General features: G+C 52.5%; 2 protein-coding genes and 2 long non-coding RNA genes across 19 annotated transcripts in view; 1 reads left to right on the forward strand and 3 right to left on the reverse strand.

The window, feature by feature from the left end:
* Positions 1-18,519, reverse strand: part of P4HTM (prolyl 4-hydroxylase, transmembrane) — a 19,034-nt gene extending 515 nt beyond the window's left edge. The window contains exons 1-8 of one of the 2 annotated variants that reach the window (XM_021934424.1): positions 17,820-18,519; positions 17,516-17,597; positions 5,303-5,493; positions 3,994-4,090; positions 2,329-2,491; positions 1,424-1,733; positions 720-869; positions 402-525 (exon numbers count right to left, since the gene is read on the reverse strand). In XM_021934424.1, coding sequence (XP_021790116.1) covers positions 402-525; positions 720-869; positions 1,424-1,733; positions 2,329-2,491; positions 3,994-4,090; positions 5,303-5,493; positions 17,516-17,597; positions 17,820-18,146 — 1,444 coding nt within the window. In that variant the 5' untranslated portion in view covers positions 18,147-18,519. The remainder of the gene's footprint in view (positions 1-401; positions 526-719; positions 870-1,423; positions 1,734-2,328; positions 2,492-3,993; positions 4,091-5,302; positions 5,494-17,515; positions 17,598-17,819) is intronic. The other variant, XM_003894460.4, reaches the window with a different exon arrangement.
* On the reverse strand, positions 7,146-10,374 carry LOC103882081. Its single transcript, XR_643756.4, has 2 exons — positions 8,250-10,374; positions 7,146-8,006 (listed from the first exon to the last, which is right to left on the reverse strand). It is a non-coding gene; the product is annotated as an uncharacterized LOC103882081 (long non-coding RNA).
* LOC110742578 lies at positions 16,550-24,733 on the forward strand. 2 transcript variants are annotated; one of them, XR_002520386.2, is made up of 3 exons: positions 16,550-17,691; positions 23,105-23,299; positions 24,489-24,733. It is a non-coding gene; the product is annotated as an uncharacterized LOC110742578 (long non-coding RNA). The 2 variants fall into 2 exon arrangements; XR_002520385.2 differs by lacking the exon at positions 16,550-17,691 and adding an exon at positions 18,681-18,793.
* ARIH2 (ariadne RBR E3 ubiquitin protein ligase 2) overlaps positions 24,677-27,846 on the reverse strand; it is a 70,233-nt gene continuing 67,063 nt past the window's right edge. For all 14 annotated transcript variants that reach the window (XM_031663355.1, XM_031663367.1, XM_031663358.1 and 11 more), the window contains 2 exons: positions 27,259-27,342; positions 24,677-27,036 (listed from right to left, as the gene is read on the reverse strand). In XM_031663355.1, the coding sequence (XP_031519215.1) occupies positions 26,965-27,036; positions 27,259-27,342 (156 nt within the window). In that variant the 3' untranslated portion in view covers positions 24,677-26,964. The remainder of the gene's footprint in view (positions 27,037-27,258; positions 27,343-27,846) is intronic.

Below are 27,846 nucleotides of genomic sequence, written 5' to 3' on the forward strand. Positions count from 1 at the left end.
TTCCTTGTGTAGCAAACACCCAGACCCAAGGCTTCCTTGGGGGCTCCTCATCTCACCCCACTAATGTGTAGTCAACACCACTGGCCCTCTGAAACCAGCTTTCTTGCTATTGGGCCTGTTCATATCCCTTCCCACCCTGGGTTGGCAAGGGACATGTGTCCCAGGCCCCAGGGAGTAGGAAGTCTGGGGCATCAGGGAATGATAGTGATGGAGATAACCCAACAGGCAGTACAGGTCCTGGGGCGGTCTGCTAAAGCCACTAAGGATGGCCTTTGGGAGGCACCAGGAGCAGAAAACCATTTGGAAAGCAGCCAGAAACAGACCTCCATTGTGGCAGATGGGGACTGGGTAAAGGGAAGCTGTCCTCAGGGCACCCCCCAGGCCTGGCCATAGACCCTCACCTTGCCCATCAGGCAGGTAGTTGTACCAGAAGACTGCTGTGCCCTGTCGGGGCTTGACACGCAGGTTTCCCTTGTCACAGTGCCTCCGTGTGTCACGGAGGTCCACGTCATCCTGAATCAGACTCTGGGGGCAGCAGGGTGGTGGGGTGTTCAACCTGTCCCCACTATGGCCAGGCCAGCCAAGGGTGACCAAAGGGAAACCAACCAGATATGCCCAAGGAATCATTTGGGCCCACATCCTTAGACCTGGAGAGGTGTGTACTTCACTTGCCCAAGCCCCTGCCAGCCCACAAGAGTAATAGCGCGGTCGACCCTTACCATTTCATCGTAGGTTCTGTTATCTGCTACAGGGAAAACAGTCTCACCCCCACCGGTGACGTTGTTCAAATAAAACAGCACTGTCATGTAGCTGTAAGGCAGGGGGGCCACTGAGCAGGTCCCCAGTTGTGGATGCTCCCGGGGGCTTACCTGTGGGCAGGATAAGCTGCCCAGGTTCCTGTTGCCAGGGACCAGGACAGACTAGGATGGGTGACAATAGGGCAGGCCAGTGCCAAAATGTCCCTAGCTCCTCCTTCCCCCAAACCCAGTCTCTTACTGTGAGTTGCAATGGTTTTTTGGCCAAGATCACAGGTGCACTTAGCTAAATGCCATGGCCCTGAGCAAGGGCCTGGCAGGGAAAGGCAGGCTAGCAGAAGCAACAGGGCATGCTGAAGGGCTCCTTGGGAATCAGAAGGGGCTGGTCCAGAACAGCCACCTGAAGAGGAAAGAACTGCCTTGACAGGGGAGGGAGGCACAGCTTCAGCTTCTCTAAGTGGAATCAAGATCCACACCTGGGGGAATGGGCAGGACAAGCTGGGGGCCCAGCCTTGCCCCTTGCTTCAGAACTCTGGGGGCAAGTTTTGGTGTCTGTGGGTACTTCAGTCTGTGTTGACTGTTGACTCCAGTGGACACCATGGCCAGTAGCCACCCCTATCCAGCCATTTGGTAAATAGCTTGTGGGGAGAGGTGAGGGCATCACTGACTGGGATAACCAGGCAATCTCCTGGCCCCATGCCAAGGGGCATGCCCACAGTGCAGGGCTGTGCCTGTGTCATGGGCGTTCCTGGTCTGGGGATTGAAGGCAGCCCCCAGTTGGGAGATACTTGCCGGCAGGAGGTCTCGAAGGGTACAGACTCGTTGGCTACCAGCTTGGTATGGGAGCAGATGGTCTCTGGGTACACAGGCCCACTGTCCACGTGGGCATGGTAGTGGCCCCCCTCACCATATCGAACAACCTGCAGCGGCTCGCTGAGCTCCACGATCTCAGGCGACAGGCGAGTGAGGCGCAGCACCCTGGTGGGCAGCAGGCATTTGGCTGGGCAGCCCAGGCAAGGTGGTGACCTGAAGGAGCTGGCCAAGGTGGACCCTGGGCCTGCCACAAGCTCTGCCCCTACCCACCTCCCCTGGAAGTCCCTTAAGCCATCTCAGACTGGCCCTGTAAGAGCAGGAAGAGGTTACTCATGATGAGTCCTTCTCCCTCAGATGCCAAAGACAGAGACACCTGCTGTGTGGAAATGATGACATTTCCACTAAATAAAGGGGCAGGAGTCCTGAGGTCCTCCTTCCGTGGAAGGAAGTTGTTTATTTAAAAACCCTTGCCTGCTCTGACAGAAGGGGTCCTGTGGGCAAAGATAAGGGGTCATTTATCAGCAGAAAAGAAGTGCTCAGTCTCTCTAATCCCAGTGGCCCACTGTGCGCCTGCGCAGAGGGCTAATTTGCCTTTGTTAATTGCCTGTCTTTCAGTGGGTCCCAATCCTGGTCTAACAAATGGAACTTAATCCCAAATGGGTTAATACATTCTGTCTTCTTGGCCCCAGACAAGGGCTTCTGTGGAGGCCCTGCCCAGTCTTCTCCCCCTGCTCCAGTGAGAACAGTTTCAGGTGCTCACCTCTGGCGGATGGCACGCATGACGTGGTGGGCACCCTCACCCTGGTAGAGCCAGGTATGGTGGCTGTTCCGCACCAGCTCACTGGACTCTGCCTTGTGGCTCCTCATGTACTTGTGGAAGTCTCGAAGGTCCATGTTGGAGAACTCCTGCAGACTCAGCACTCCTGCACAGGGCACCCACCATCAATGCTCGCCAAGCCCATATTGGGACGCCACAGTGACAGGCTGCACTTCCCTACCTACCCCAAAGGCAGCAGCAGCCCCTGACCTCAGGCACTGAGGGGCCATGTACACTTGTCCCCCATCTGGACTTTTGGGTCAGATGAACCTGGTTTCTGTCACAACAGGCTTTACGGGAAGACCCAGAGCAGTTCCTTTTCTCAGTTTAAGCCCTAATTTGGCCCTAAGAAGGAAGAGGCCCACCCCCTATTAGAGTGGCCAGAGAAGGTTCTCCAAAGGAAGCTTGAGCCATATGGCCAGGGCCCTGGCATTCCAGCCTGGCTGTATAGAGTGGTGGCCACTCTCCAGCCTGTGGAGGGTGAGGAGAGAGCAGGCAGTGCTGGGCCTCATCCAGGGCCTTACATACATACGTCAGGGTACAAGTAGGGCCAGTCCCCAGGGAGTTCCTCATGACCTCAGGTCTCATCCTGAGTGGAACCTACCTCACCAGTCCTGCCTGCTGCATTACCAGCCCACATTAGCAATGAAAGTCAGGCCACCCCCTCTCATGAAAACATTCTCCACTGCCCCTGCTCAAACCATTAAGCAGGGGCTCCATCTTCTTGGGGTTCTGGAAGAGTAGCTGGTATCTTTGCTCCATGTTATTCTGGCTGACCTGAGGACGTCACCTTCCACTCTTTGGCCCAGATTCCTCTGAGGGTGGGGGACATTCGAGGGCTGTGAGCCTGTCACCACCTCTGTTCTGGGGCCTGTAGCAGTATGGCAGCCATCCAGCCACAGGTCATGGCCAGATTCTTCACTGGTTCACCAGCCGCAAAGCGACTCTTCCAAGTCCTTTTTAACTGCTGTATCTTCCTTTCTTGGTCCAGAATTTGGGCATGAGAGTGATGATCACACCTCAGAAACCTCCTGAGAGTTATTACCAGAGGGGGCACCACTTGCCTGACAGCTTCCCGGCCCACCCCTCCCCAGCAGTTAGCACAGTTAGCAGCACTACCACTTCAGGCGCTTCAGCATGACTCCAGGTGGACAAGAGGAAGGCAAGGGAGATCTCATTTAGACCAGGGAGGCTGTCTGCTGGGATGGACCTCGTGTCTGGCTGGAGAGATGGATGGAGCAGGGTAAACAGCCAAGCTCTAGCTGGCCTCACTGTTGCCTTGCTCCTGCTCCACCCACTCTGTTTTCTGCCAACTAGCAGCCCTACTTCCTGTCCTCAGGCTCTCAACTCTGCCTGATGTTATCAAAAGGGTCGCTAAGAACTGCCCTCACAAGACCGTCACCAAGGGGAACGGGGGGCCTGGCTGCCTGCCTACTTCCCAGGCAGGGGTAAAAAGCAAGGCTGGGACCTTGCCTCCCCTCTGGCCACTATAAAGGGGTACAGAGAGGCTGCCTGGCTGTGGGGGAAGGGCCCAAGTTTTGAAAATGGTGCACCTGGGAGTGGGCAGGAGTCTCGCAGGGATAGGACTGTGCAGAGGTGTGAGCTCACCGTCACCATCAGGGTCGGCCTTGATCGCGGTGTACATCTCCTGAATGCTCTCTGGAGTCATCCACCATCCATTTCCCAGGCGAGTCTGGGCCAGGACCTAAAGCATAAGAGGGTCCCTCAATGGGTTACCCCAATGATGGAGAGCCAGCAGAGAACAGATGGCCCAGTGCTTGTTGTGGAGCAAAGTGTTCAGGTGAGGGCATGGATGAGGACACAGGGCAGAGCCCATTGGGCTGAAGTGAGTGCAGGTAGAAAGGTACAGAGCAGGCTGGGCGTGGTGGCTCACGCCTGTAATCCCAGCACTTTGGGAGGCCGAGGTGGGTGGATCACGAAGTCAGGAGATCGAGACCACGGTGAAACTCCGTCTCTACTAAAAATACAAAAAAATTAGCCGGGCGTGTTGGTGGGCGCCTGTAGTCCCAGCTACTTGGGTGGCTGAGGCAGAATGGTGTGAACCTGGGAGGCAGAGCTTGCAGTGAGCTGAGATCGCGCCACTGCACTCCAGCCTGGGCGACAGAGCGAGACTCTGTCTCAAAAAAAAAAAAAAAAAAAGAAAAAGAAAGAAAGGTACAGAGCATCTGAGGAGAAGGCTGGGGGCGGGGGTCAAGAGGCATCGGGCCATTTGCGTTCCTGGACTAAGGGCCTGTGGCCTTCATGGAGAGCACTGTTGGGTGGCAGCAGAGTGAAGGACAGGCCTGTGTCCCACTCAGATGCTCCGGGTGAGATGGGGAAAGCCAAGTCCTGGGTGTGAAGGGAGAACAGGCACCAGGGAGAGACCTGGTTAGGGCATGACCACTAGGCCCCTCAGGAAGACCAGGCTCAGTGGGGTGTTCTGTGTGGGCAGTGCCCCCACCACCACTCTGCCAGACTTCTCTCAGAAGCTTGGCCCTCCAGCCTGGCTGTAGAGTGTGTGAGAGGTATGCAGAGAGAGAGGCAGGCTGCTGGCCACCTCAAAGCTGCCACCCCATCCACCATGAGTTCTGTGGGGTCCCCAGCCATGACAGTAAGGAATGCAGGCTACAGAAGGTCCATCCCTTGAAAACTATGGTAATAAATGCCATCAACCTCAGGTGGATTCTCCTGCCACCTTCTGAGGTTCCCAGCATAGCCAGGGGCTCTCTAGAGGGAAAGGGGACCCCCCAGGTCTGGGTATGCCCAGGCAGGTCTGGGTGGTATTTGACTCTTGGGACCAGGTCTGGGTGGTGTCTGACTCTTGGGACCAGGGCTGGGCTGGACAAGTGACCTGGCCACCAGAAAGGTGATTCTGGGCACTCCCACCCTGAGCCTACTCAGGTCCCAGGATTCCAACCTCGCGGAGCTGCAGGTGCCCATCACGGTTCTGGTCCAGCAGCTGGAAGAGGTCCAGCTGGCTGACCTGCATAGTGCTCATTGCCTCTTCATACTCTTCAGTGGGCAGGATCTGGCTGCGCTGTAACCCCTTCATCTGCGCCAGATGGATGATGAGCCGACACTCGTCATCAGTCAGGAAGCCGGGGATTTCTGCCAGAAGAGGAGGTGGGTGAGGCCAAGGACTGAGCCAGCGCGCCGGTGCACCTAGTACCTTCCTCCCTGCAGGGTTCCTGGGGTACTGCATGTCCCTCAATGGCCACCAAGTCTGGAGGATGGAGGACTTTACAGACCCCTTGATTCTGACTTGTCAAGATTGAGTTGTCCTGCAAAGGCTGACTGGCGTTGGAAATGTGGGACCTCTCTTGATGATGAGAGCACACATTTTCCAGGAGAGCCCTGGGAGGTGAGCCAGAGCTAACCTGGATATGGGCTGACCCATCTTTGGGTTGGGACTGAAGGCTAGAGGGTGGTCCTGAAGGGCAGAGGGTTGATTGCTACTTCTTACTGGGTATAAATGTTTAAAATGGGGATATGGTGGCTGCTTCTTGCTTTCATTTTAACTTTTCAGCATTATTCAAATAAAAAAAGCACAAGACGTCCAATGCTTTAGGCCAGTCCAAGGGCCTTCCCCTCCAATTTCCTGCGTAGATGGGTGCTGGCCATCTGACCAGGGCCGAGTTGCCCAATGCTGGAAGATCACTGAGGGTTACTCAGGTTTGGGGCAGATACTGCTCTCTGAAAAGATATCCCAGGGTATCCTTTGCTTCCTCAATTCCTTCCCTGGTACAAATGTTCACTGAGTGCCTACTCTATGCTTCTACACCCCTGAGTAAAGATTAGTCAGGTCTGGGGCTTGGCTTCAGTGGCTGGCTGCCTGCACACCAGGCATAGCTGGTAGGTGGCTTGGTGGAGCTAGAACCTGAGCCTCACATCTAGGGAGCCCACATTCTGGTAGCCCCAGACACTTCCAGAGTGGGAGCATGGGCCCTGCTTCCTTCCCTTGTTGCTGGGAGAGAGGACTTCACTGAGGGACAAGAAGCACACAGAGGAGCTGATTGGAGGAAGGGCGGCACTGCTACCTGCGGAGTGGCCTGCCGCTTCTCTCAGTTACACTTCCAGCACAAAGTTCCAGCCATTGCTAAGAGGAAGGAAAATGGCCGCTCAGCATCAGGGTTGGAGCTTTTAAAATTTTATTTTATTATTTTTTGTAGAGATGGAGTCTCCCTATGTTGCCCAGGCTGGTCTCAATGTCCTGGGCTCAAGCGATCCTTCCACCTCAGGCTCAAAAATGCTGGGATTATAAGCATGAGCCACCACACCTGGCCTGGAGTGGTTTTTAATAGTAATTACAACAGAAAATACTTAGGTAGCACAAACTCTGCCCAAGGCACTGTCCTAAGTACTTCATACATATCAACTCCTCAATCCTTATACTTACCCTAGAAGGCCAGGCCCCATTAATTCAACCGTCCTATCTAAGAGGAAACCCAAGCACAGAGAAATAAGTGCCTTGCCACGGGCCACCCAGCATGCTGTGTTCCAGAAACCATGCTCATGACCAGATTCAGCTACTAGGAGCAGGTGACCCTGATGTGATAACATTGAGGATAGGACAAAGGCCCCCACTAGTGGCCTGCATGATCCTGTTACCCCAGCAAACCCAGAAAGGGTGTGATCCAAGGGGAGACAGCCCTGTGGAACAATGGGTTAGATCAAATTGCAAATCAACAGAGTCACCTCCTGATTGCTTAACTCAAAATTTTAAAAGAAAGAAAAAGGAAGCCAGAAAAAGGAAACACAGGCCCAGGTTTCTTCAGTTTATTAGGTGCCAGTAATCCGCAAGCCCAGTGGAGATGCCTCCAGCCTCTACAGTCCCCTGCTGTGTGCTAATCAAAAACAAACAGCCCAGTCAGCATGTTGGGGCCTCACCAGGTGGGTCCAGGCACCTCGGAGCTGTACAGACCCCTGCAGGATCTCCTCTGTTGGCTCCTGGGGTGCAGGAATAGCCCTATAAAACCCTCAACCTCAGTTCATTAAGACCAAGGCACAGAAGGCAGTGATGAAGCGAGGGCTGTGGCTGCTGGTAACGCTGGTGATGCTGTGGGGTGAAGGCAGGGTCAGGGGCTCCCTGGGGCTGCATGAGGTGCATGCCCATTCCCCAAGCCATGGCCCTATGCCACGATATTGGCTATACAGATGCTGCTGCTCAACTTGCTGGACCACGACACAGCAGCTGAGGCCATCCAGCAGTTGGTCAGCTGGCTGCCCCTGCTTGCCCGGGAGTGCCACACCGATGCCTGCCTCTTCCTCTGCTCTTTGCCCCTGTATGCCTTGACAGGTAGGACAGGGGCTTCCAGGTGCATGACCCTGGAGGGCTCCCTCAGGGCCCTGCTCTGGTGACTCAGGTCTTCAGTAATCCTTGCTGAGCACCTATCAGGGCTGGGCACTGACAGGGACAGGGAGGATAATGGATCGTTTTATTAGAGTGTTCCAGACAGAGGGAACCAGGTGCCCTTAGGCAGGAGACCACCAATGGTGGTCAAGGGCTCTTGAATGTCAAGACAGGGCAGGTGGACAAGTCACTTCAGGCTGGGGGTTGGGGGCAGATGGGCTGGGACCTCCTCTCCATTGAGGTGTGGAAGCTCTGTCTGTCCAAAGAGACCCTGGCAAGAGATGGAGCAGAGGCCCTTTTGGTGGCCTTTTCTCCCAGAGAGTCCAGAGATCCCAAGGCTGTTTCCTCTTCCCCAGCCTAACCTATCCTGTGAACAACAGTTCCCTCCCAGAGCCTCTGGGTGGCCATGTCAGCAGAACTCAGGATCAAGGCCTTGTACTGTTTGCCAACCCCAGCCCTGGCTGCGGTGCCCTGAAGGCCTTTCAGGACAAGAGGGAGGGCCCTGCTTCCTCACTTTAAGATGGAGAGTAAAGGCCCAAGGTGCAGGCTGCCTCTCGCAGACACTGGATGGCCACAGAACTGGAGGGCGAGGTGCACTGGAAAGCTGGCAAGACACTTGAGTGGGAGGAGGCGGAGGAGATAAGACAGAAGCACTGGGAGTGAAGAGGCAGAGCTGAGGACTGAGATGTGGGGAAAGTGGAAAAGCCAGGCTACAGGGCTGTTGCTAGGCGACCAGTGTCGTTGCCCAGCAACCAGAGAATTCCAGGCCACTAGACAGGGGTAGGAACATGGAGAGGTTCCAGATGATCTGGGTGCCCAGCCTGTGGCAGTGCAGCCCCCAACCCTTTCCCCCAAAGGGTCATCTACCCCTCCCACAGCCTGTGCGAGGCCATGCAGGTCAGCTGCGAGCCCATCATGGCCTGCTACGGCTACCCCTGGCCAGCCATCCTGCGCTGTGGACGCTTCCCCTTGGGCCATGATCTCTGCATCACTGCCGTGGCCAACAACAGCTCCCGCCTGGACTGCCCATGTGAGTCTGCACATGGCTGGTCTCCACCTTGCTCTGCCCCACCCCTTTCAAATGATTCCCCAGGGGATCAAGTAAACTGTACTCAATGTCACCTACAGCAGGCATCCCTCTCAAAAAGGGTAAAAAAGAGGGAAAAGTGGGAGGGATCAGCCCCCTCCACTCCCTCCTCACTCCACCCCAACCACAACCACAGGTGCCTCGCCCTGCCCCTCTTCCCAGCACTGCGTGCCAGCTGCAGGGACTGCAAGTTGCAGGATGCAGGCTCCTCCAAGGAGGTCCTGGGCACTCTCTGCACCAGTGACTTTGATGAGTCCTGGGCCTGTAGCTTTACACACCTCTTCCAAGTGCCTCCAATGCAGCTCCTGGCTCGGTGCTGAGGCAATGTAAGAGGGAATACCCAAATGCTATGCCTGGTTACAACGAAAAGAAAAAATTCCTTTACAAGCATAGGACATTGCTAAAACAAAAAAACGAAGCCAAAAATTCTGCTGAGGAAGGTGGCATCCTAAGAGCCTGATTCTAAGGGCAGAGCATCAGACAAGACCAGGTGGAGGGGACTGGTGGATTAAACACTCTTGGGGGTTTAGGGAGGACTCCTAGAGGCCCATCTCCTCACCAGCCCCTCTGTTCCCACTCAGCAGTGAAGGTCAGGTTCTCCAGGCACAACAGTACTTCCTCTGGCCCCTGGGACTGCGACCTGTACTCCAGACTAGAGGTGCTGAAGACAGGACCACTGCCCCCTGCAGAGCTGCAGCCCACCCTGCAACAGTGGCTGCAGCTGGATGTCACATGCGTGTACATTCTTTTCCAAGGAAGGCACACAGGGACCTATGTGTTGAGTGGGAAGATGGAGGGCTGCTGGCTCTTGGTAACGACGGCCTTTGCCTGGAGCCAGGGCCACCAAAATTTTTGGCTGGCTGTGCGCCATTGGCACCCTCACCAGTGCCAAGAATAGGGGCTAACCCTGCCAGGGAGAGCCTGGGACTTTGTAGCCATGGCCTCTGCAGTGGTCATGCAAATTGTGTGTGCTCCCATGGAAACACATACAACCCTCTTTCTGCTGCCTCCCAAGGAGATTTACAAACCAGAATCCAGAGAGGCACAAGTCTCAAACAGGGTGGAAGTACACCTTCCATGGACACAGCTAGGGACTGCTTCTTGAGCAGGTAGTCCTCTGTCCGGCCAAGAGGTCAGACAGGCTCCCTGGCAGCTGTGTATGCTGGGTAGGGAAAACCACCTTCTGTCCTTCCCAGGCCCAGGATGACAGCCTGGCTAGTGACCTGCTACTACTGGCCATGTGCCTCAGAACCCCAAGCTGAGTCTCTGGGCAGTGACATAGCCTTGGGCTATGCTCACCTTGGTCATGATGCTGTTTGTCAAACCCCGGACAGACTCAATTATACCTGATTAATCTTTACTGGGTCCGTAGCTTTGTCAAGCAGCAGGCCTATGAAAAAGCAGGGGTGTGTGTGGCAATGCAGAAGCCTGAGCTTAATTCCTTAAAAACTTGAACTAGCCAGGAGCAATAGCTCACGCCTGTAATCCCAGCACTTTGGAAGGCTGAGGCAGGCAGATCACGAGGTCAAGAGATTGAGTCCATCCTGGCCAACATGGTGAAAACCCATCTCTACTAAAAATACAAAAATTAGCTGGGCGTGGTGGCGGGTGCCTGTAGTTCCAGCTATTTGGAAGGGTGAGGCAGAAGAATCACTTGAACCCAGGAGGCGGAGGTTGCAGTAAGTTGAGATGGTACGCACCTGTAGTCCCAGCTACTTGGGAGGCTAAGGCAGGAGAATTGCTTGAACGCGGGAGGTGGAGGTTGCAGCGGGCTGAGATGGCACCACACTGCACTCCAGCCTGGCGATAGAGAGAGACTCATCTCAAAAAAAAAAAAAAAAAAAAAAAGCAACCTTGAACTGATAGGCACACTAAAATTCTTTCTCTACTTTTGGGCTTCCAGTGTTTATCATGAACACCACAGTCTGATGTAGCTGCCTAATGGTTTTCTTTTTTTTTTTTTTTTTTTTTTTTTTATGCCGGGGCCTCCTTTTGTCCCCCGGGGTGGGTTGTCGGGCGGCTGCCCCCTCCCCCCCCCGCGCTCAAGCAATTCTCCTGCCTTAGCCTCCCAAGTAGGTGGGCGTCTGTGTTCCCGGCTCCTCGCCCGGCTATTTTTTTGTATTTTTAGTAGAGACGGGGTTTCACCATGTTAGCCAGGATGGTCTCGATCTCCTGACCTCGTGATCCACCCGCCTCGGCCTCCCAAAGTGCTGGGATTACAGGCTTGAGCCACCGCGCCCGGCCATGGTTTTCTTAAGCTGAAAAAGAATACATTTAGAAATCCTATGATAAAGCAGTCATGATTTTAAAATAAATTGTTTTGTATACTGGTAGCAATTATTCATTTACCTCAAATCGTTAAGAAAAATGGATTAAAACTCTTGCTGGCGATCGGGCACGGTGGCTCACACCTGTAATCTCAGCACTTTGTGAGGCCGAGGCGGGCGGGTCATGAGGTCAGAAGATCGAGACCATCCTGGCTAACACAGTGAAACCCTGTCTCTACTAAAAAAATACAAAAAAAATTAGCCAGGCGTGGTGGTGGGCGCCTGTAGTCCCAGCTACTCGGGAGGCTGAGGCAGGAGAATGGCGTGAACCTGGGAGGTGGAGCTTGCAGTGAGCCGAGATTGCACCACTGCCCTCCAACCTGGGCGACAGAGCAAGACTCCATCTCAAAAAAAAAAAAAAAAAGAAAGAAAACTCTTGCTGGCCACTAGTAGTATCCCCTGCTGCCTTTGAAGAGAGTGCCAAGTCAGAAGGGTATGTGGAGGATGCTTTAAGCCAGCAGGCAGATGCTGGACTGGGTTGAGAGCACCCAGTGAACTCCTCCAGCCAGCCAAGGATTAGCGGGAGGCTGGCCGCGGTGGCTTACGCCTGTAATCCCAGCACTTTGGGAGGTCGAGGTGGGAGGATCACTTGAGGTCAGGACCAGCCTGGCCAACATGGTGAAACCCTGTCTCTGATAAAAATACAAAAATTAGCTGGGCATGGTGGTGGGCGCCTGTAATTTCAGCTACTCAGGAGGCTCATGCAGGAGGAGAATGGCTTGAGCCCAGGAGGTGGAGGTTGCAGTGAGCCGAGATCACACCACCATACTCCAGCCTGGGCAACAGAGTGAGACTGCATCTCAGAAAAAAAAAAAAAAAAAAAAAATCAGCGGGAGATACAACTCTGGCCATTGGACACATAGCTGGGACAAATCAATCCTCTTACATATGCAGCTCACCTTTGTGGGCAGAGGCACAAATGACACAAATAAATACAGAAAATAGTTTCCAGCAGTCCTAAGCATTTGAGAACAAAACCCAGCAGGTTGATGCAACAGGGTGCCTGGGAACATTGTAAGATGGGTTTGAGGACAAGAGGTCTCTGAGGATGGAATGTGTGAGCAGAGGTCTGCTGGAGCTGAAGGCACTCTCTGTGGGAAGAGCCAGGTCTAAGCCTTTTAGTGAGGGAACAGTACGTACAAAGGCCCTGAAGCAGCAGTGAGCTTATGGTGTCTTAGGATCAGCAGGGAGTAAATGGAGTTGGGGTTGGGGGCAGGAGATGCATCTAAGAGGCGAGAGGGCAGCCAGGCGCGGTGGCTCACGCCTGTAATCCCAGCACTCTGGGAGGCTGAGGTGGGCGGATCATGAGGTCAGGAGATGGAGACCATCCTGGCTAACACGGTGAAACCCCATCTCTACTAAAAATACAAAAAATTAGCCGGGCGTGGTGGCGGGTGCCTGTAGTCCCAGCTACTTGGGAGGCTGAGGCAGGAGAATGGCGTAACCCGGAAGGAGGAACTTGCAGTGAGCTGAGATCGCGCCACCGCACTCCAGCCTGGGCGACAGAGCAAGACTCTGTCTCAAAAAAAAAAAAAGAGGCGAGAGGGCTTTCAGGCATCAAATGAGACTTAGAAGTGAAATGGAAAATGTTGGAGACTTTTAAGAGAGTGATGAGCTGCTGGGCACGGTGGCTCACGTCTGTAATTGGGAGGCCGAGGTGGGCGGATCACCTGAGGTCAGGAGTTTGAGACCAGCCTGGCCAACATGGTGAAATCTTGTCTCTACTAAAAATACAAAAAATTAGCCGGGCGTGGTGGGTGCCTGTAGTTCCAGCTATTTGGAAAGTTGAGGCAGGAGAATCACTGGAACCTGGGAGACAGAGGTTACAGTGAGCCAAGATGGTACCACTGCACTCCAGCCTGGGCGACAAAAGTGAAATTCCGTGTCAAAACAAAAACAAAACAAAGGGAGCGATGAGATCTGACCTGCTATGACAGAATCAGTGTGGAGTGGGGCAGGATGGCGGGAGAAGTAGGCCACATGTAAGAAAGCAATGTCCCCAGAGAGGTGGCAATGGTTTGGAAATGGAGCACTTCTCTTCTGAACAAGATGGTGCCCTCAGCTGACACCCAATATTCCAAATCCTTTATTTCCCTACCAAGGGAAAATGACCTACCAGTCATGGAGGTATTTGCCAGGAGCTCAGTTTGGGCCTTTTGTGGCCCAGGTCCCAGTTGCCAAGTGTCTTTAGGAACAGGGGTGGGAAACAGGAAATATTTCTCAAGGAGAGAGACTGGGGGTTGCATGGGGTCTTCCCTGAGAAGTGCTAGGGTTCCCTTCTACAGAGATGGAGGCACCTTAGGATGGACCCCAGTTCCCTTGCCCCAACTCACATCTTGAGCATCCACTCTTCGATCCCAGGTATCTTGGGTCCCTGAGGCTGGCAGATCACAGGTTTAGATCCAAGAACAGCATGGCAGAGGGGGCAGAATCTATAGCAGGCCCACTCTTCTCGGGCCCTGCTTGACCATTTAGAATGACTGGGTAGCAGACCAATGGACAGAGGGACAGGCAGGCCCAGAAGACAGACACTGCTGCTGCTGGGGATGAGGCATCCTTTTTTGTAGTCATCCAATACCACAGTATTGAGGAACTGCCCCACCATGACCACCCTCTCCCCTCTCACACATCTGGACTTCTTTTTTATTTTTTATTTTTATTTTTTTTTGAGACGGAGTCTCGCTCTGTCGCCCAGGCTGGAGTGCAGTGGCCGGATCTCAGCTCACTGCAAGCTCCGCCTCCCGGGTTTACGCCATTCTCCTGCCTCAGCCTCCCGAGTAGCTGGGACTACAGGCGCCCGCCACCTCGCCGGGCTAGTTTTTTTTTTTTTATTTTTTAGTAGAGACGGGGTTTCACCGTATTAGCCAGGATAGTCTCGATCTCCTGACCTCATGATCCGCCCATCTCGGCCTCCCAAAGTGCTGGGATTACAGGCTTGAGCCACCGTGCCCAGCCACATCTGGACTTCTTGTAATCACTGATTACAATCTCTTGGTTATGCCTTTTGAAATTTGTCTGCAGAAACAGAGATCCATCTGATGGCTTAACCAGAACCAGTTTACCTTTTGTCAAATTTCCTCTGCTTTTTGTAGTTTGCTCTTGGTGACTTCAGATCTGGGTTTCTCATTCTATGCCTTTTTTTTTTTTTTTTTTTTTTTTTTTTTTTTTCTGTGATGGAGTCTCACTGTCACCCAGGCTGGAGTACAGTGGCATGATCTTGGCTCACTGCAACCTCCACCTCCCAGGTTCAAGTGATTCTCCTGCCTCAGCCTCTCGAGTAGCTGGGATTACAGGCATCTGACACCATGCCCAGCTAATTTTTGTATTTTTAGTCGAGACGGGGTTTCACCATGTTGGTCAGGCTGGTTTTGAACTCCTGACCTCAAGTGATCCACCCGCCTCAGCCTCCCAAAGTGCTGGGATTACAAGCATGAACCACCAAGCCGGGCTCATTCTCTGCTTTACAGGACAAGCTGCTTATTAGGGAGACTTTGGCTTCATGGCTCACTTAACCTAACATGAATATGAATTAGATATATACAGATCCCAGGAAGGCTACTGAGAGAAAACACTGCCTCCTCAGATGTGTCTGTTCATAGTAGTGTAGTAGTAATGGGGTGAGTATTAGTCCCTTTCCTGGACCCCTCTTTCCTGACAGTTATCTTATACTTCCCACAAGTCTTTGCTCAAATTTTTTTTTTTTTTTGAGATGGAGTTTCATTCTTGTTACCCAGGCTGGAGTGCAATGGCACAGTCTTCGCTCACCACAACCTCTGCCTCCCAGGTTCAAGCAATTCTCCTGCCTCAGCCTCCCAAGTAGTTGGGATTACAGGCATGTGCCACCACTCCCTGCTAATTTTGTATTTTTAGTAGATGGAATTCCTGCATGTTAGTCAGGCTGGTCTTGAACTCCTGACCTCAGGTGATCCACCCGCCTCGGCCTCCCAAAGTGCTGGGATTACAGGCGTGAGACACCGAGCCCGGCCTTGCTCAAATATTTTTCTCAGGCAGGTCCACCTTGGCTACCTTATTAAGGGTTCCAGCTAGACACGGTGGTTCTAACCTGTAATCCCAGCACTTTGGGAGGCCGAGGCGGGTGGATCACCTGAGGTCAGGAGATGGAGACCATCCTGGCTAACATGGTGAAAGCCCATCTCTACTAAAAATGCAAAAAATTAGCCGGACATGGTGGCACATGCCTGTAATCCCAGCTACTTGGGAGGCTGAGGCAGGAGAATCGCTGAACTCGGAGGCAAGTGAGGCCGGGTGAGCTGGAGATCATACCATTGCACCTCCAGCCTGACAACAAGAGAGAAACCTGTCTAAAAAGAGGGTCAAGCGCTGTGGCTCTGCCTGTAACTTACACTTTGGGATGCAAGACGGGCGGATCACGGGCGTCAGGGAGATCTATTATCCTAGGCATCACGGTGAAACCCTTCATCTCACTGTAAATAAAAACTAGTCGGCAGTGGCCACTTGGAACCCAGCTACCGGGAGGCTGAGGTGAGGTATGGAACCCGAGTATGGAGCTTGCAGTGAGCTGAGATCTGGCCACTGCACTCCAGCCTGGGTGACAGAGCAAGACTCCGTCTCAAAAAAAAAAAAAAAAAAAAAGAGTTCCAATCCCAGCTGAACTTCTGCCTTACTGTCTGCTATTTTCTTTTTGTCTTTTTTTTTTTTTTTTTTTTTTGAGACAGGGGTCTCTCTCTGTTGCCTAGGCTGGAGTGCAGTGGTGCAATGTTGACTCACTGCAACCTCTGCCTCCTGGGTTCAAGTAATTCTCATGCGTCAGCCTCCCAAACAGCTGGGATACAGGTGTCCGCCACGACACCCGGCTAATTTTTGTATTTTTAGTAGAGATGAGGTTTCACCATGTTGGTCAGGCTGGCCTTGAATTCCTGACCTGAAGTGATCCGCCTGCCTCAGCCTCCCAAAGTGCTGGGATTATAGGCATGAGTCACCGCGCCCAGCCCTGTCAGGTATTTTATGTTGGCAAAAGGAAAAAAGAAAAAAAATCTGCCTTACTTGTTTGCAATCACATATCACCATCTGAAACACCAATGTATATATTTTTTTGTCTGTTTCCTCTTCATTTGAATGTCAGCTTCAGGGTTTTGTTTCATTGTTTATATTTAGTTCAATGCTGTGTTCCCAGCACCTAAAATAGTGCCTGGCACAGATTTCAACTTTATTCAATAGTAACAGTAATAACAACCACCACCTTTGGATGCCCCTCCCACAACAGGACTGACAGCATAATCTATTTCCCTATAAACAGCATGCGTATGACATCATTCTGACAGGTCTAGGCATAATCCCCAACCAGGACTCTCTGCTTGGAGGTAATGACATGTGCTCAAATGTTCTACTTTGGCCCCAGCTCCTAACCCATTCCATCCCCCCGCAGGCAGGAATGGCCCTGGGTTTGCAAATATGTTTGTCACGGAGGCCAGGTACCCAGGGCTGGGCTGTACAAACACCCTGGACAAGGTCCATGGGACTAGGGGTCCCCATCTTGTTGACACTGGTGGCCTTTGAAGGACTCTGGGGTCTTCACAGCTCTCACTGTGGCTTTGCTGCGCAGGCCTTAGAGGCAGGCTATGTGGGTTCTAATCCTAGCTTCACCACTAAAGTAACCGTGTCAGCCTGGCCAAGCCACAGCAGCTCTCTGTGCCTAACTTTCTCCCCCACTGGTCTGAGGGTAGGATCTACACCCACATCACAGAGGGGTTGCAGGAATTAAATGAAATAATCATACGAAGGCAAGCACATAACGAGCTCAGAAACAATGAGCTATGTTGTGGCTCCAAGTGAAGTCACCCTAGAAGGCTTTGCCCATGATGGCTGAACAAAGACTTCACGGTAAGAAGAATCTCAGAGCGCTGGCAGCAAAAGCTGAGCCTCTGACTGGTGCTCCGGTGGAGGAGGCTAGTGGGGGGGCACCAGTTTATCTACATTTGGACAGCCTGCTTCTCATCAGACCACAAGGCCCACTTGGGCAGTGGGATTTTCCCCAGAGGTCCTGAGGTCGGCAGAAAGCTGGTTATCAGTCTCCCACCTTCCCCCTAGTTCTAGAAGGTGACAATTAATGGTGGCACGGAAGACAGCTGCAATGAAATGTTTAGACACCAGCCTCAGGCTCACTCTGCCAGCCCTGTGATGGAATAATGGACTGCAGGGAGTAGGGATAAGAGGGAGTGTTACCCTATTGCGAGGACGGGGAAGGTCCTTCACTTTGGTAATCCTCTGGAAGGGCTGCTTTGAAGCAGCCATTTTCAAAATAGAGGTCACGTGGTCACAGTGAGCCTCAAGGTGGCCACCAAACCGCAGACCCTGGCCCTTCGCAGGAGTATCTGGCGGACTTACCGAAGAGCAGCGGCTTGAGGCTGAGGGTTCGGATGAAGTGATCCCTGTCGGTGACCAGCTGGACCTTACGTTCGTGCCCCACCTAAGGGAAAGGCGCACAGCGGGCAGCTGGGTCGCCAGACCGCGCTGCCCAAGAAGGGCCAAGTCACCCCGGCCCGGAGCGCGACAGCAGACGCGTGAGTGGGAGCGCGCGGGACCGACGCAGAGCAGCGCCGGGGGCAGTGTGGGGACCCGGGTTGAGTGCCGGTCCTTTCGGGCTCAGCCGTGCAGGGCCTGGAGCGCGGCGGGGCGGGGAGGTCCTCACCTTGATGCCCTCCAGCCGGGTGAGGGGACCTAAGGTGGGCTCGGGCCCGGGGCCCTGGGCGCGGTGCTGGGGCCCGGGATCGCTGCTTTCGTCGCCATTGCTGTAGTGCACGAAGAGCAGCAGCGCCAGCACGTTACCCAGGTACAGATGCACGAACACCATCAGCACCAGGAAGTAGGCGCGCGAGCAGATGCCACGGGGCTTGCACAGCGGCCGCACTGGTGCGTCCTCGCCGTCGCCCAGCCCAGCCGCCGCCTGCGCCTTGCAGTGGTCTGGCGGCGCCCACTGCGGCCTCGAGGCCTCCCCTGTCACCGCCGCCGCCGCCATGGCACCCAGGTCGCGCGCGCCTCAAGGGGAGGGGCCGCGGGGTGCCCGCGCTGCGCAGTCGCCCGGACAACGGCCGCCAGGCCCGCGAGCGCCGCGGTAACTAGGAGACGGTGCCTGGGGGTGCTGAGCCCGCCCGGAGCCGCTTGTGTCCGCGCGGGGCTCGGCCTCCCTGCGCCTTAAGCTTCTCTTTCCAAGCTGGGTTGTTGTCGGGCAGAGCTGTACACTCCCCAAGTCAGAAGCCAAGGCCCCAAGTGTAGACGCAGACAAGAGCGGCACCATTAAGGCATACACTACTGGGAGCTTCTTGGTGCCTGCGTGAAGACGCCCTCTTGCCTCCGGGAACAGTATCGTCTGCATCTTCTGACTCCAGGAGCGGGGCTGGGGAGCGCAGGGCGGAGGAGGCAGCACTGGGATGACTTAACAGTGCGGCATTTGGGGGCGCCACGGAGGCCGGTACTGCGTAAGCGGCGATAGGGTAGGACCCACAGTCTCCTTGCAAGCGTTCTTGGAGCTCGGTTTGGCGGTCGGTCCGGATCTCCCGGGGAGTCCTGCCGGAGTGAGGCAGGCCTTAGGAAGAAGCTGCCTGATGTGCAGGGTTGCATAGGCAGTCAGAGAGTGCATCCTGGAGGAGCCCTGGCATCAGGAAGGTGAGCCCCCCATGGCAACCCGCAGGAATGAGCCAGTGCTCAGGTGTATGAAACACTCCTTGCATCAAAGCTGGCACGTGTGAAGAGGCGGGAAGGGACTCTTCCACAACCGAGACACCATTACCTCAGAGAAAAACTAAACAGATTATCACCAAAGACGGGGTGGGGGGAAGACATACCTACCAGTGGTCAAGTGCCAAGGAATCCCTGCTCTTCGAGAGCTGGTTATCCTCAGGAAGAGATTACTACACGCCCTCAGGGCAGACGCTGACCCCACTCCCTGAGGTGGACTTGCAGGCAAGAACAACACTTTTAAGGCAGGTCACACTGGTGGTTTCTCCCTACCCTGGTAAGACGCCCCTACCTCTTCTCCCATCTCCTCTCCCTTCCCCACAGCAAAGCATAGTCTGCATTTTCTAGTCCCCTCAAGTCAAGGCAGGCCAGGGGCTCCAAGGGCAGGCCCACCTCTTTCTTCCAAGATTTTTTTTTTTTTTTTTTTTTGTGACGGAGTCTCACTCTGTCGTCCAGGCTGAGTGCAGTGGCGCGATCTTGGCTCACTGCAACCTCTGCCTCCCAGGTTCAAGCGATTCTCCTGCCTCAGCCTACCGAATAGCTGAGACTACAGGCATGCGCCACCATGGCGGGCCAATTTTTTTTTTTTGTATTTTTATTATTTTTTTATTTTAATTTTTTTTGTTTTTGTTTTTTTGAAATGGAATCTTGCTGTGTCGCCCAGGCTGGAGTGCAGTGGCACAATCTCAGCTCACTGCAAGCTTTGCCTCCCAGGTTTACGCCATTCTCCAGCCTCAGCCTCCCAAGTAGCTGGGACTACAGGCACCCGCCACCACACCTGGCTAATTTTTTTTTGTATTTTTAGTAGAGACAGGGTTTCACCATGTCAGCCAGGATGGTCTCAATCTCCTGACCCGTGATCTGTCTGCCTTGGCCTCCCAAAGTGCTGGGATTACAGGCATGAGCCACCGTGCCCGGCTTTTTTTGTATTTTTAGTAGAGACACGGTTTCACCATGTTGGCCAGGCTGGTCTCCAACTGCTGACCTCAAGTGACCTGCCCATCTCGGCCTCCCAAACTGCTGGGATTACAGGCGTGAGCCACACCACCCAGCCTTTTTCCCAAGACTTTACACAGAGTGGCTGTTTTCACGATTCAAGCACATGTGGGCATCCACTAATCCAGCCACCCTCAGGGACCACTTTGGTCAATCTCCTTAGGATAGGATAGATGAACACTGCTTCACAAAAGGAGAGTTTCTGTTTCCAGACAGAAAGGGAACAGGCAGCAATGGGAGGTCTTGTGGCTTAGCCAAGGCTGGGGTGCTAACTACACACACCAGCAGCCCAGTATTTCACTTCAGATGGAGTGGGAACTTACAGCTCTGAAGGCAACCAGGGAGGCCTGGACTTCTGCAGTAGAGGTGAGAGGCTGCTGGGCAGGCAGTGATGACTGCCCCTCCCACTGGGTAAAATGAATTACCTTTTTGAGATCGAGTCTCGCTTCTCTGTCACCCAGAGGCTGGAGTGCAGTGGCCGACTTCTTCTCGGGCTGCAAACTCAGCCTCCTGGTTTACTCATTCTCCTGGCTCCAGCCTCCCAGTAGCTGGGATCACAGGCGCCTCCCCTGCCACCGCCACCGCCAGGTTTTTGTAGGCTTTTTAGTAGGTAGAGATCGGGTTTCGTTCAGGAAGAATAGGGATGGTCTCGATCTCCCGACTCCAGATCCCATCTGCCTCGTGCCTCCCCCAGCAAAGTGCTAGGATTACAGGCTTGAGCCACCAATGCCAATGAATTCTAAAATAAAATGTAATTGCTGCTAAAGTTAGGTGTTGAATAGAACAGAGACGTTATCTACTATCCTGAGTTAACACAGGAAATTGCCTTCATTGTAATATAGGGGGCTAATAGGCATGGGAGAGTAGGAAATTGTAGTCTGGGAGGAAGAATGAGTAGATTGCAGGCGTGAGTTGCAGGTGGAGAGATTCACGTATTCTCCAGCCAGTCAGAGTTGTTTAACACTCCTCAACTCAAAAAGAAATGTTTCTGATTCGAATAGATGAAAATTCTATTACCAATTTAAGACTGTTCAAATTCCCTGCAGCTTATCATTAATCCACCCTAGTTAGGCCAAAAGTCTCTCAATTTCTGAGTAGTAGTACGATAGAAACAAGTCAGATTTTCTAAAATCATATGAATCACTTAAATTCTTTTTTTTTTCTTTTTTTGAGACGGAGTCTCACTCTGTTGCCCAGACTGGAGTACAATGGCGCAATCTCAGTTCATTGCAACCTCCACCTCCCTGGTTCAAGCGATTCTCCTGCCTCAGCCTCCCAAGTAGCTGGGATTACAGGCGCTGTACCACAACGTCTGGCTTTTTTTCTTTTGAGATGGAGTCTTACTCTGTTGCCCAGGCTGGAGTGCAGTGGCACAATCTCGGCTCACTACAACCTCTGCCTCCCGGGTTCAAGCAATTCTCCTGCCTCAGCCTCCCAAGTAGCTGGGACTACAGGTGCCCACCACAATGCCCGGCTAATTTTTGCATTTTTAGTAGAGACAGGGTTTCACTATGTTGGCCAGGCTGGTCTCAAACTCATGACCTCAGGTGTTCCACCCACCTCAGCCTCACAAAGTGCTGGGCTTACAGGCATAAGCCACCGCATCCAGCCCAAATCTCCTAAATTCTTAAATATAATAAATACCAACCAACAGAACCACAATATTACCAAGGATCTCATGGTTTTCACATACCTTTTTTGGAATGAAATTGAGACTATTTCCCTCTAGCCTTTTTTTCCCCCCCTGAGACAGAGTCTTGCTCTGTCGCCCAGGCAGGAGTGCAGTGGCTCGATCTCGGCTCACTGCCACCTCCGCGCCTCCTGGGTTCAAGCAATTCTCCTGCCTCAGCCTCCCAAGTAGCTGGGATTACAGGTGCGTGCCACCACGCCCGGCTAATTTTTTTTTTTTTTTTTTTTGAGACGGGGTTTCACCGTGTTAGCCAGGCTAGTCTCGATCTCCTGACCTCGTGATCCGCCCGTCTCGGCCTCCCAAAGTGCTGGGATTACAGGCTTGAGCCACCGCGCCCGGCCACGCCCGGCTAATTTTTATATTTTTAGTAGAGATGAGGTTTTACCGTGTTGGCCAGGTTGGTCTCAAACTCCTGACCTTGTGATCCGCCCACCTCAGCCTCCCAAAGTGCTGGATTACAGGCATGAGTCACCGCACCCGGCCCCTCTAGCCTTTTAAAAACTAGAATTTGATCACCATAAAATCTGTACTTTGCTTAACCTATTTTCCTGAACTCCATTCTTACACCTATTACCTGAGTTAGGCCTATCACTAAGCAAAGGTACTGATAGCTCATTGCCAGAAAACAGAAAGCAAGGAGGTTGCAGGGCTGCTCCACCTGCTGTCAGCTGTGGGAATTTCACAACCACATCAGAAACCAGAATTTCTGTCTTTTAAAAGCCTGGTCCTTTGATGCCATGGCAGTACACACTACCAAATCCAGGCCTTCTATTTATCTGTGTTCTTTTTTCTTTTTCTTTTTGAGACAGAGTCTCGCTCTGTCACCCAGGCTGAAGTGCAGTGGCCCAATCTTGGCTCACTGCAAAGCCCGGGCCCCAGGTTCACGCCTTCCTGCCTCAGCTCTTTCCTATAGGGTTGGGATTACAGGTGCCTGCCACTACCCACACTTTTTGTAGTAGAGATGGGGCTTCACTGTGTTAGCCAGGATGGTCTGATCTCCTGGTCTTGTGACCCGCTCTGCTCGGGTCTCCCAAAGTGCTGGGATTACAATTTCGTGAGCCACCATGCCCGCCTTTTTGAGATGGAGTTCTCTGTTGCTTGAGGCTGGAGTGCAGTGGTGCAATCTCAGCTCACTGCAACCCTGGGCTCTTGGGTTCAAGGTTATTCTGCCTCAGCCTCCAGAGTATTAGATTACAGGTACCCACCACCATGTCTGGCTAATTTTTGTTTATTTTAATAGGAGACAGGGTTTCAACATACATGGTCAGGCTAACTGCAAACTCCTGACCATACAGGCAGATCCGGCCTCCCCCACCTCCCCAGTGCTGGGATTAATGTGAGCCACCGCGCCTGATTGTTAAGAGAAGGCCCTGTTTCTGTCAATGACTGAGCAGTGCAGGATTACATACATTGCAGCACTCATCCCCAGGTGGCGGTGGCAGGTGGCAGTGAAACAGTCCAAACCCGATCCTCCTAGCTCAGTCTCCCAAGTAGCTGGGATTACAGGTGTGCAGCACCACACCCAGCTGATTTTTATTTATTTATTTTTGTAGGAAGAGGTCTCCCTATGTCATCCAGGCTGGTCATGAACTCCTGGAGCTCAAGCAATTCTCCAGTCTCAGCCTCCTGAAGTGCTGGGATTATAGGCATGAGCCACCACGCGAGTCCCCTAGCTCTCATTTTAAGTGGCTGTGTAATGTGGATGATGACAGCACCTACCTCAAGCGGCTGCTGTGAGGACTAAATGGGTATGTTCTCAGTTAATGTGATTGTCTTGTGAGGTCCCACTTCTATCCCTTTCTATCCCGCCCCAAGCGGAGCCCATTATACAGGAGATGCTCAGATGCTTATTGTGTGGACCCCTGTGGGCTACATGGAAAATCCCTCCTCTTGACTTCGCTAGAAGGTGCTATCTTGTCTCTTTTTAGGATTGCCAAGGCTATGGTACCAAGGCCATAGTACCCTGGCCCCAGTCGTCTGCAGGAGTGGCCCTGAGCATGGGTGGTCCTTCGCTCCTGGCCTAGCTGCTCCAGTACAAACATTCACTAGTGGACTGGGCGCAGTGGCTTATGCCTGTAATCCCAGCACTTTGGGAGGCCAAGCCAGGAAGACAGCTTGAACTCAGGAGTTTGAGACCAGTCTGGGCAACATGGCAAGACCCTGTCTCTACAAAAAAATATAAAAATTAGGGGAGCAAGGTGGCACACACTAGTCCCAGCTACTCGGAGGGCTGAAGTAGAATGATGTTTGAGCCCAGGAGTGGAGGCTGCAGTGAGCAGAGATCATGCCACTATACTACAGTCTGGGCAATAGAGCGAGACTGTCTCAAAACAAAAAACATTCACTAGTGATCAATTCCGTGTCCCCCATGGACCGGAAGCTCCTGGAAGGTAGAGCACATGAATCACTTGCATACCACTGTATGCCCAGGTGCCAAGCGTAGGGCTTGGCACACCTGAGGTCCACAGGAAGAGCTGCGGAGTTCAGACTGGCAATGTATGAGGTCTGTTCTAGCCACAGGTGCCCTGTGCTTGTTGCCCACAGCTATGGAGCCTCCACTCTACCCCTGAGCTACTTACCACTGACACTATTGCCACTTCTGACACCACAAATGTGGACCCCTTAATCCAAACCCCATTTCCTGTCCTTCACCCTTGAGATTAGACTCTACACTTGTTTCTGCCCCAAGTTGTCTCTTCACAACCCTTAGGGCTCCCGTGAAGCTAAAGTTCGCCCTGCCATACTCCACAGCCCTACATTCCCATGTCTACTTTGGAGGGGCCCAGAGGTCTTAGAATGGGGGGGGGTTGGGACATTTATATCAGCACCCTACCACAACCCTGGGATCTGTTTGTGATGGGGAATGATTCAGCCTGTACAACCCAGGGAAGGAGAGGAGAGCTGAAAACTGCCAGGATTTACTACTTCATTCCACAGGGATCACAGGTGCCCTCTCCCCGAACAGCCAGAAAGGGAAAACAGAGCCGAATTTGGCCACTGGGGCCTCCCCAGCCCTCTGGAAGAAGGGGCTGACTGATAGGAAGGCACTCCTCTGGTGTTCACTGGCCAGACCCCTGTGGGCTCAGAAGACTACCTAGACCCCATGAAGAAACACTCTGGACACATTTTTATAATCAGAAACTTACAGTTTATTGTGAATAAACCACTCAACTTTGAGCAGATGACATTGCCTCAATTAACTTTTTCTTTGAAGAAAAACAAAGAGATATGGTAAATTCATGAAAATACTGTGTCCTTTCTCTTCTACCCTTTGTAGGGCAGAAAAATTCTGCCTGACCTTTCCCATCTTCCTGATGATGTTGACAAACAACAGACACTGGGGACACAGGATGGGGCTCTACACAGGCCAAGAGCTACAGGCTACAGTCTGAGCACAGAAAACCCTGCAGCTCCAGCATCCAGGGCCACAGCTAGACACAAGTGCAGAATCTGGCAGCCCTGCAGCCCAGACAATGCCCAGGGTGTGATTTAGGGTGCAGAGCTGCAACTCAGATCCCGTGCCATGGCAGTATCACAGGAAGGACTTGATGGAGAGGTAAAGGCTCCAGATGCCAGGATATTTATTCCTTGTGCCAATACAGCATTCACACCTGACCTCCAGGTCCTGCAGCAGGTACTCTCCTCGTTCAGTTAGCGCCCCACTGTTCCAATTCTGGGTTCATCCGCTATACTCCTAATTTGTTCTCCCAATCCACCCCACAGTCTCTCCCTTGCTGGGGACAACACAGGAAGAGACAAAACCTGAGGAAGGAGAAAGGGAACCTGCAACCAGCCATGGACCTCATGATTCCATGAGTCACAGCTATCCTGTGTCTTTAAGAATGACTGTTTTATAGCTTACATGGTACCTGGGAAATTGCTGACTTGCAGGTGAAATATATGAATACCAAATAATTTCTATCATAATATTCACAGATCTCTGTATATCAGCTCTCCCTGGAGGTCAAGCAGGTGTGGGAGAGTATAGACTGCTCTGCCTGCCCTAGAGTGGAAGCATTGAACAAAGCCACAAAAACCCCAGAGATCACAGATCTAACTTTTCAATGGCCCACAGGACCAGGTTCAGGACAGGTAGGACACCAGGCAAACCACTTGTTCCCTTGCACTTCACTGTGCGAAAACTGGTCTGTTCCTCTGGCCAGACCCTTCTTAGTACAGGATCTGAGACCACAAACCAAGGAGTCCCATGGCCTTGGACTCCCAGACCCTAGGATGGTATCCCTCTGACAGCTGGAACCAGGCAAGGGGGAACACACCTCAGCCTCAGAGCAGCCTCTGGACACGCTCCAGGTAACATGAAAATAACCTGTGAAAACGTGGTCCCCGTACCAGAAAGGCCAGTGCCCTAGGGAAGGCTATCCTGAATTCTGACCCTGATGTTTGCCAAAGGAGAGTGCAGCAAGACAGTGTCAAGTTTGGCCAAATGTGACCCTGCTCAGAGCTATACCACTTGAATACTGGCACAAAAGAAAGGACACCAAGGTAAAGCAAATTTATTTGGGAGGAACAATTCCCTTCAAAAGTAGATCCCTATCTTTAGGAGACAAAAGGAAACGCTGTGATGAACCTATGCCCCCTAGTTTGGGGGGCCACAGGCCCACCCCCATTCTGCTGTGGGCTCTAGCCTCAGTAGCCAGATCCAGGTAAACCTCAGTTTCAAGAATAAAGGTGAGCCACAGACATGCAGCACCACCAGAGACAACAACACCCTGTGGCAAGAAGACCATGTTCTGAACTGTCTCCGTACCACCATGGTAAGGCAGGAGGCATGCTGTGACTCCTTGTGCTCCGTGCCCACTGCACAGGCCAGTTTAATTCCCTGCCATCTGCCACCCATGCTCTTCCTTTAGGACTCCAACTCTGGCCAAACAAATGTGAATCTGGAAAGCAGAGGCCCAGGGCCCTCTTGCAGTACAGACATTTTCAGGTGGGTAGGCAGCATATGTTACATTCTAAGTAAAAGAGCTAGAGGGTAAAACACTCCAACGCCAATTTATTTTCAAAAAGGGCTCTGTGTTATCCTATAGTTTGCCTTTGTTTTTTTTGTTTTTTTTTTGTATAATTGTACAACCTTTGAAAGTTACATAAGTTGTAATGATCTAATACTATTAATAGCCATTCAGAAAACACATTCCCTCCCTCCCAACAACCATCCAGGGGGAAATAAAAGTCCTGAAAAGAGGCCAGTTCAACATGGCCTCTACCCTGGTAGAAACAAAAAGTGAAAAGAGAAGAAAACAGAAATCAACTAAGAGGTGTTGCCAGTGTCTCTCAGGAGTGGGGCCCTGGCTGTCGCCTGGGGTCATGAAAGGCAGAGCCTGCAGCATGCAGTATGGCAGCCGGGAGACCTTGTGGCCACATCTTCCTCACCCCGGCACATCCACATCCCAACTTAGGTGTCATGGAAATCTTTCAGCAGGGTTCTCCTCCGCTGCTCCGCTATATGCATCTGGTTCTCCAAGTCCTGCATCAGAGAAACAAGGTGTATGCTTGCATGGCCCTGGCCTGGGAGCAAGGAGTAGCCAAAGCCACAAACACCCTCCAGGACCTCCAAGGAGTAAAAAACACTGCCCTTCCCATTCTTAGCAGCAGCTTCCAATGCACAAGCCAACAACCCTTTCACCTATTACCAGGTCAGTCCTCCTTTACCTGCAATATAGAATCCAAGAGGACAGTAGGCACTTACCCCTCTGTCATAGCTGTCTGCACGCTCCACTTTCCATGAGAGGTTTTCGATCTCAGCCTCCAGCTGAGCCTGCTGGTATTCAAACTGCATAGGCAGAGCAGGAGGGTCAAAAGGTGAGTGGGCTATGGCTGGGGCAGGGCCTGTACACAGGGTGGGCACACGCAGCACCTCAGGCTCAAGAACTACAGACAATCCTGATACTGTCCTCAGAAAGCAGTGTTATTCCCTGTGCCCAGAGCCAGAATCCAAACAAAAGGCTATCCAAACAGCAAGGCCACACTCACCCTCCACCCCTAAAAGGTCCACTCCACCCTCCACACTCCCAAAGGAAGGGGAAGAATTTAAGTCACTAAAGAGAACACTCCCAACATGAAAGGGAATGGATGCTGTAAAAAATAAGTCAAACGAATATACTCAGACACTATCACTTCATTTTTTTCCAGTCCTTCTGCAAATCAAGAGCCTTAAAAATACTCAAACTTACTTAGTAATTATACATCTAAGAAGATACAGCTTTATGCACAAAAATGTTCCTCAATGTACTATTTATAGTAGCGAAACAAAGAATAAATGTCCCAAGTGATGGTA

This window comes from Papio anubis, chromosome 2, assembly GCF_008728515.1.
Source record: "Papio anubis isolate 15944 chromosome 2, Panubis1.0, whole genome shotgun sequence".
NCBI lineage: Eukaryota > Metazoa > Chordata > Mammalia > Primates > Cercopithecidae > Papio > Papio anubis.